General features: G+C 31.7%; 1 protein-coding gene across 1 annotated transcript; it reads right to left on the bottom strand.

The window, feature by feature from the left end:
* Window positions 1–4,004: 4,004 nt before the first annotated feature.
* On the bottom strand, window positions 4,005–8,192 carry LOC124845972 (O-Glycosyl hydrolases family 17 protein). The gene is made up of 2 exons (XM_047323162.2): window positions 6,820–8,192; window positions 4,005–5,263 (listed from the first exon to the last, which is right to left on the bottom strand). Exons 1-2 carry the CDS (start codon window positions 7,146–7,148, stop codon window positions 4,159–4,161), a joined length of 1,434 nt encoding a protein of 477 aa, XP_047179118.1. The 5' UTR covers window positions 7,149–8,192; the 3' UTR covers window positions 4,005–4,158.
* Window positions 8,193–8,629: the final 437 nt, after the last annotated feature.

The raw sequence follows: 8,629 nt of genomic DNA, 5'->3' as shown, positions 1-8,629 counted from the left end.
ATTTTTTTTTCCTTATATATATATATATATATATATATATATATATATATATATATATATATATATATATTTTGTAGTATAAAATGTAATTATAAAAAGAAATATTATTTTTTATAATTTATGTAAAACTATATTTTATAATTTTCATAGTTTTCTAAAAAACATAAATTTACAATTTTTCACGTTCATTTCAGTGTGTAAATTATTCATCAACGCAAATTGATAAAAGTGATCACATTTAGTTTTAAAAAAAAAATGTAGCGACCATATTAAGTTAAAAATTGATAATAAAAAAAATACTGAATATAAGAACAAAAATGTAATTAAACCTTTATTAAAATTTGATAAAAATAAAAATGAACATTAAAATTTTAAATTCAAATTTGTTGAAGTTTCTGAAAGAGGATTGACTTATGTTTGGAAAAAGATCTCATCACAATTATTATATCCTTAATTAAGTTTTAAGTATCTTATAAGTTTGTTTATTTTTAAGTGAGTTTTTACAAAAAAAATATTATTATATTAAGAGAAATTATAATCAAATTATTCCATTAATGACAAAAATTAAAGGAAGAGTTATTCAGACAAAATGTTTTAGTTGTCTCCTTATCATTAATTTCATAAGTAGTGATAGGATATCTTGTTCAACCTATTGTATGTTCTTGTTTCTTGAAAAGTTCTTATAAAACTTAAAACTATAGTGGATTTGGTATAATTATGATGATTAGACAATTAACTATAATTCTTATGTAAGAACAAACTAGTATAAATATTGTGTCTTCCTCTATCTCTTTTTTTGTTTTTTAACTTGTTATATTGCATATTATATTTGTCTTATATATTTTGTCTTGAAATATTTGTAAGTTGATATGATGTGTTCTTTACCAATCAATTAAATAATAATTTTTCATCTTATTTTTAAAAATTGGAGATAGTTCAATTAATCATATCTCTTCAACTCAGTCTTATAATTCTAACAACTTTATCAATCAAGGTAGTAAGGGGATAGTTATTAATGGAAGGAAATCATAAAAGGATGTTCATCACCAAGAAGAATGATGATAAGATGCCCTCCCAAGAACCCCTTTAGTGATTCATTGTCTTCATGTTGTTTAGAATGAATATTAATATTTTTATCATTGCAAAGAAACATATAGGTAAAATTTTGAAGAAATTCAAAATCAATTTTCACACTAGCTAGAGAAGATTAAAAGCAAAGGAAAAAAAATTGAACATAATTATACAAAAGTTTTATATTAATAACACCAGTGCGAAGCTTTCTGGATGACAAAAATAATTTCGTTGAAAAACAAGAAAAAACATTATAAGATATGTACTTCCTCTCGGTGCGATATCATGATTTTAAGAAAATTCAACCATGAAAACATAACATAATTGTGTTAAAATAGTAACATGACTAAGAAGAATTTTAAAAATACACAAAGCAAAAATATTTCCATAAAAATATTTTGCAAAAGTTTATCATTATATTGAGTAAAAATCTTATTTTTCATGAGCTATTCAAATACCGATATAAAGTCTCAAAATATATGAAAACTAATGACCGGAAAAAATATAAATTAAGTATTTTTGCACTGCTACAGATAATTTTACAAAATCTTCTACAAGTAGAAACCAATATTTAAAATAATACAAACTTGAGAGATAACATTAGTTAAAATTAAAGCAACCCATAAGTGTTATTTTTATTCCTTTAACATTAAGAATGTAGTTTTATTGATATTTTATTTTTAAACTTTTCCCATAAGAAAAGACAATAACGTGTAGTATTTGAAAATCAATATGGGAATATCACCACTTGAATCCATTAGTGAGAGAATTTTCTTTCTCCTTTTTTTGTTATCCCATTGTGCTTGTGTGGTTTTTAATTTTATTCCATGCTTCTTCTAACTAAAATAATTTCATAGTCAATAAAATACACATTTGAGTTCAAAAGGTTGAGAAACAATTTTTCAACAAATATTCTATGTGCCCAAAATATAGAAACTCTAAACTCTTTCACACTCTCATTTACAAGTTTCAAAACGACTCAGATTTAAAGAAATCACTATCTCACATAAAAATCCTTACATAACAAACTTGACTATCGAATATTTTTATGGATAACATTCCCTAATTACAACTTTCCTCTGTTATGTTCTTTTGTTTGTTACTATTTTTTTTCTTCTGTGCTCATAATCTTTAATGTTAATTTAATCTGTTGTTTTTGTCGAAATATTCGATAGATTCTCATGATTCCTTGTTCCAAATCCAAGCCGACATTGGTTTGACAGATCACACATCACGCACCATAAACCATGCACCTGACTCTTCACAGTACTAGATTGCAGCAACCGTATAAAGACATGAACTTGTTGGAGATTGGAGCCACAGTTATGATTTTAAAAGATATCCATCCACCTTGAAACGATTGATAACACTGTTTCTAACGTTATTAATCCATCAAATTCTCACTAATCCCAAAATTTAAATTTGAAATCTTAGGTTCGGTCAAAGGGGGAATCGCTGATTATGAGGCTATTTCTTGTGTCTGTGTCCAATGCATAATAGGTACAAAAGTTAACAACTTTAACCCACGCCACAGTGCACATGATGGAATATGAGCATGTCACCAACACCAAGCAGAATGACCCTGTCTTAGAGCTGTAAAGAATATGAATTATTGAAAAGATGTTTTAATGGTCTCTAATTATTAGTAACAAAAGTCAAGAAAAATGAAAATGCATCTATCACTTTATCAGGAACAATAACAGCTAGGTAGATTTAAATATGCACCAGACTTTGGTTGTTCTACATGTATCAATGTACTACTAGTCCTTTTCTTTTACCAATTTTCCTTTGAATTTGTAGACACAATTAAACAAAAGTGTTTGTATATTATATTATATTTGATTTTTTTTTGTTTAAACTTTTTTATCTTTCTGCAGCTCCACCTATATACACTCAGTATGGGGGTACATAATCAGTGCTATTTTATGACATAGATCACATCAACCAAATACCCCAATTGAGCTCGGTAGGTGTTGGAGGATGCATTCATAATTGAGACTTGAAAGCAACCTCTGCCAATGAGTTTCAATTTCTTTGTCTGCCTCCTCAAAACCAATATGGTCCCACCATAATATATGATCACATGAAAGGAGAAAGATGAACAGGTAGCCAAATATAATTTGATTCCAAAAAGTACAGGGAACTGGGCATGCATTTTCATTGTGTGAATGTGTGTGATCAGATTTGGCCTAATTCAAACATAACGGCTACAGGGGCAGTGATAATAATAGTGAAGAGCTCTCCAGAAATCAAGCTTTTCAATTATCTTTCAAAATTTATTTAGTTTCATAAGCTGCACATTTATTTGATTTTAAATATAAAATTTCATAAAGTGCTGTTTAAAACCATTCTATAAAGGAATTTAACGTGTCTGCATCTTTAAAATAAAAGACTAATTTGAATATTTGCTTCCTGAAACGCACCATGCTAATGCTAAAACTTGAACTTTTAATTCTGAAAACTTTAGAACTCTGTTTAATGTTAAAACTTGCATATGATTAATATATTTGAAAATTTTAATGTTAAAACTTTAGAACTTTTAATTCTGAAAACTTTAGAACTCTGTTTAATGTTAAAACTTGCATATGATTATATATTTGAAAATTTCCAGACTTCTTTCTTTTGGTCCCCAGTATTTTAATGTTTAGCATCGTGGCATGCTCCCTCTTTTGTGGTTAAACGTAATTGGCCATTTCAGTGTCGGCATTCACCTAATCGATGACCTTGCTTTTCGTTAGTCTCTATCCATATCATAGATATATTTGAAAGGTGGAGTGTTTTTATAGTTACATTCAAATGAATTAGATTTTTTTCTCTTAACCAATGCAAACTTTCAAAGTTAACATGTCAACAATGAAGCTAAGCTGAGATTTCTTAAATAAATTTTCACATTTAAATCTTTTTATAGAAAAAATAAATAAGAATATCCCACATGCATAACTTGACTGCTGTCAGAGCTCAAGGTGTGAATAGTTTTATTGAAAGAATCTGTAAATTAATGATAAAAATAGTAGGCAGAGTATCTCTCCAAGAAACAATAAAGCCATAAATAAAAAAAAGAACCTCTAATGTATATACAAAGAAATCTTACCAAAACAGGATCATGAATAAACTAACAAACAAGATAGCAACAAGTGAGGGAATCAAAGAAGAGGCTGAAGAACCGACTATCTGAACGATAAAATTGCAAGTGGGTGTTGAGATATTGTCCGTAGTAATTTTGGCCAAACCTTGAAAATTGCAGGCCATGGGGTTCTGATTTTGCACCTGGAAGTACATGTTAAAGGCATACGAGGCATTGCCATTAGCATCAAGGCTGTTGCAAGAGGATCCGTATCCAAGTGCAGTGCAATCTCCAAAGGTGCAAGCATAGTTGATGTTATCTGGAAGGTTGGTTAGATCCTTTGCATCAGGATTAAACATGCACCACCTAGGAGCAAGGTACTTCACATTCTGTGCACCTATCAGAAATTTTTCTTGGTTCTGACCAGAAAGGTCCATTGGAAACTTGGGTTGTCCATCATATTTGAATATTCCCCAGTGGCGTTCGAAGTTTCCTGGTGCAATGCTCTTGGCATCCTCATCAATGAAACCAAAAAGATAAACTTCAATGTGTCCAGGGCGGCGCGGCGTGCCTCTATTGCCTGCAAGCCTTGGCAGAAGGCCATTATAGAACCTCAAAGCTAAGCGAACATTGGCATTCTTGTCTCCTTCTGTTGGCCATCCTACTTCTCCCACCAAAATAGGAAGGTCTCCAAACCCCACTGATTTGAGAGCAGCAACCAAGGTATCAAAATTTGCATCAAAGACATTCGTGTATGGAGTACCATTATCATTTACCGGATTGTCTACACCGTCGAAGAAGGCGTAGTTCAACGGAAAATCATCGTTTCCATAGAGACTTAAGAAGGGGTAAATGTTCACAGTAAATGGTGCACCATTCTTGCTGAGAAACTGCACCATCTGGGTCATGAGACCACTGATGTCAGGCCTGAATATTCCTGCAGATGGAACAGGATTGTTATCTGGAGACTGATACACATCTGCATTCAAGGGTACTGTAGCCTTCACTTTGTCTCCAAGGCCTGCTTCGTTAAGGGCATTTTGAATGTTCTGCAGAGCAGGAAAGGTGATATTCAAGAACGAATTGTTGTAGGATTTCAAAAACGGCTCGTTCCCAACTGCTACATACCTACAAAAGAATATAGATATAATGCATAATCCTACATTTGAATAGGCCAAAAGGAAAATCAACAGAGTTTTGGCAGGGAAAGAAAGTATAGATTTCATTGCAAATTACTGTTTCGAAAATAAAAATTGACAGAATGGTTTTAACACCAGAAAGACAGTATTTTAATGCTTCCTACAATATATGGCTGTGATATTTGGTAAGATTTACTTGGCAAATCAATTATTCGAGAGTTTGAGCAATCCAATGACTAAAATGGACTCTACTAATGTTGCTACCTGTGTTGTAGTCAAGATTCTACACACCTACAGATTAGTCCCAAAAATATTTTACAAGTTTGCTGAAGAATGACAAAAATTAGCATTTCAAGAGGAGTTAAGATAAATAATATTGAATATCCATCCAACAAAGCATAACATGTGGTGTTTAATAATATAATAAGAAACCTTTTGCATCTAAGAGAAATGTTCAAAAGTTTCCATTATTTAGACCCTAAACTTCTAGCTCCTTTAATTTTACTTAAACTTCTCGTTAACCAATGCAGAACTGCAAGTCACAGCACCAGCAAACATACCCTAAAAATATAAGTTATCCTTGTTCTGTTTGCGATTGTGTCTAAACTTGGAACAATTTTTTTAATACATGCACACATAATAGACAAACAAAAAATATTCCCTTCCCCAAAAATGCAACATGCTCATACCAAAAACTCTTCACATCCATTGGTTACTTGCACATATCAATGGGAATTAAGATGGATGGTAAAATAATGTACAAGATATCCTATGTGAGAATTTTGACACTTTTATATCTCTTCCCTCAAACATTCCGCAGCAATCACCTTCTAGAATGGAAAAATGATTCTTTGAACAAATATCCTTCTCCTATGCCCCAACAAAGTTGCAAAGGACTTCTCATGCACCACTACCAAAAAAAGAATCTAATTCTGGGGGATAGCCCTATACACAGAGCTTCCCTGATAAAAAGAAAAGACAACTTTTGGGTTCACTTTTGAAAGATTCCTTTCACACATTTCCAGGGTTGGTCCCTAAACTGAATAATAATAATACTAATATTACGTATTTTGACACTTTTGGATGATTATTATTATTTATTATTATTATGATCAGGTGGATTGCCATCACCAGTGCAAACGCTCCTAATGTGAATGATAGAAGATTTTTCCTGAGGACAAGCCCAAGCAGGCCATCATTAAGCAACATCAATGCCAGAATTAACAGTAGTAGAGCAAACATAAATTCACCAAGAAGTCTAAAACAGAGAATCAAGGACATGGCATCAAATGCACTTGTTTAAGATGCTCAGATAAACCAACAAGTAACAACCACATCATATACCAAATAACCTCTAAACTTCATTCGAAAACAAAGTAAGAAAGGAAAAACAAATTGTATACAATAACGATAATCAAGTTTAAACCTAAGATTGGTGCAAACTACACACCACAATGGATTCAAGGAGGGCCAAATTACACAATAGATTAAGAATAACAACAATTGAAGCAGTTAACAGAAATTGAAAAGAAAAGAAAAACTCACTTGATATTAACACCCCCATTGAAGTTGTAACGCGTGACGTTTTTCTTAACCCACTGTTTGGCCCTGCCATAGTCATTCATCTCAGCAAGCTGGATATTAGGGATAGCCACCATGACTTCAATGCCAGTCCCAGCCAATGCACTCATGGTCGATTCATCTGCATCAAAAAGCTTCACTTTCTGAATCCCATTGTCCCTCAACATCTGAACCACTGTTTCTGGCGGTAACTTGTGTGTTGCCTGGGTTCCCCAATTCACACCAATCCCTTCCCCATACCAACACATCACCCCCACCACTAACACCCATCTCAAAAGCCAGGGTTTTTCCATTCCAAGAGCAACAAAAGCTTTTCCTCTCAAAATAATAACAAGATTTTCCAGCAAAATTAAAATCAAAGGGAACACGAGCAAAAGCTAAAATGGGCTTGTAAATGGTTAACAAAACATAAACGGAAACTCTGTCTTGTTTCTATGTGGAGAGTGGGGCAGCCGAAAGCAACCGTTTTTGAAAGTGGAGTTAGAAATTTCACAACTTTTTCACACACGAAATCACGATCAATGAGACGGTGATAGACCTAATGGGGTGAAAGATCAAACAGTAAACAAATCGAAAACCATAAAAGACAACCAAGAGAGAAACAGCGTAACAAATCACAATCAACAAAATCTTGATATAAGAATATTTGCAAACAAACCACCCCAAAAAAATAGCCCTATTCTTGTTTTCTCTCCTTGTTCTCTTATTGGTTTGTTCCTTCTGCTAGAGAGAAACAGACAAGGCAGAGAATGTGAGGTCCTGAACCCAGATGAACAAAACGAAACCAGTTTCTCTACAATCTTGTTAGAGAGAGAGAGAGAGAGAGAAGAGGGAAAAGGTTTATTGAGTGAGAAGAACTCTGGAACTTGTGAAAGGGAAAGTGGGGTAGTGGGAACTGACAGAGCCAAATTCCCACACGCTTTTTAATTACTATTATTATTGTGGGAGCAACCTTAACCGCTGTTCTAGATAGCTATAACGGCTATCACTTGAGAAGTTAAAGGAAGATTTGAAGAGTAAAGAAGAAGGAATTAGAGTTTGAAGGAGAAAGGTATGATGATGATGATCATAATGAAATTTAAAACCATGAAAAGACAAGTTTATGTTATTGATGAGAATCAGTAAGCCTTTAGGTTGAAGAAAGGATCAAAATATGTCATTGGCTACGGTTTAAGGTCATTCTAGATATTTATTTTTCTGTTAGGGTTTAGTTCTTTGTTGTAACATCAAGTCACGGTGCATTAGTAAGTAGTTGGGTTCTCAAGAATGTCTAATAGGTTGAAATTTTAAAAGATTATTTTGGTATGTAAAAAGAATTTGTATGGAAAAATTCTGTAAACATTATTGGAGATATGTTATGATAGATAAGATTTTGTTAAAGTATTTTATGATTATTTTTTTCATTTAGATTTTAACGAATTTATGCTCTAAGAATTTTATGGATTTATAAGATTTAAAAGATTCTATAAATTTTTAGACAACCATTCAAAACTAAAATATCAATAAAATTTAGAAAAATCACATGGTTAGGATAAAATATAATTAATAAAAAAATTTAATATTATAATTAAATGGTTTTAAATCTATATACTCTCCTACTAGTTTTTTTATATATTAACATTCTCTTAGTTTGAAAGTTTAAATTGATATAAATGTTTCTCTTAATTTGAAAGTTTAAATTGATATAAATGTTTGGAGAGTTCAAGCGAAATTATTTAATAGACACATTAAAAAACACAATCTAATGATACTTCTTAAATTTTTTTTTATTATG

This window comes from Vigna umbellata, chromosome 5 (genome assembly GCF_029865625.1).
Source record: "Vigna umbellata cultivar VRB3 chromosome 5, Vumbellata_1.0, whole genome shotgun sequence".
Lineage (NCBI taxonomy): Eukaryota > Viridiplantae > Streptophyta > Magnoliopsida > Fabales > Fabaceae > Vigna > Vigna umbellata.
Note: the sequence above shows the minus strand (reverse complement) of the source record. Positions and strands in the feature narration are given on the sequence as shown.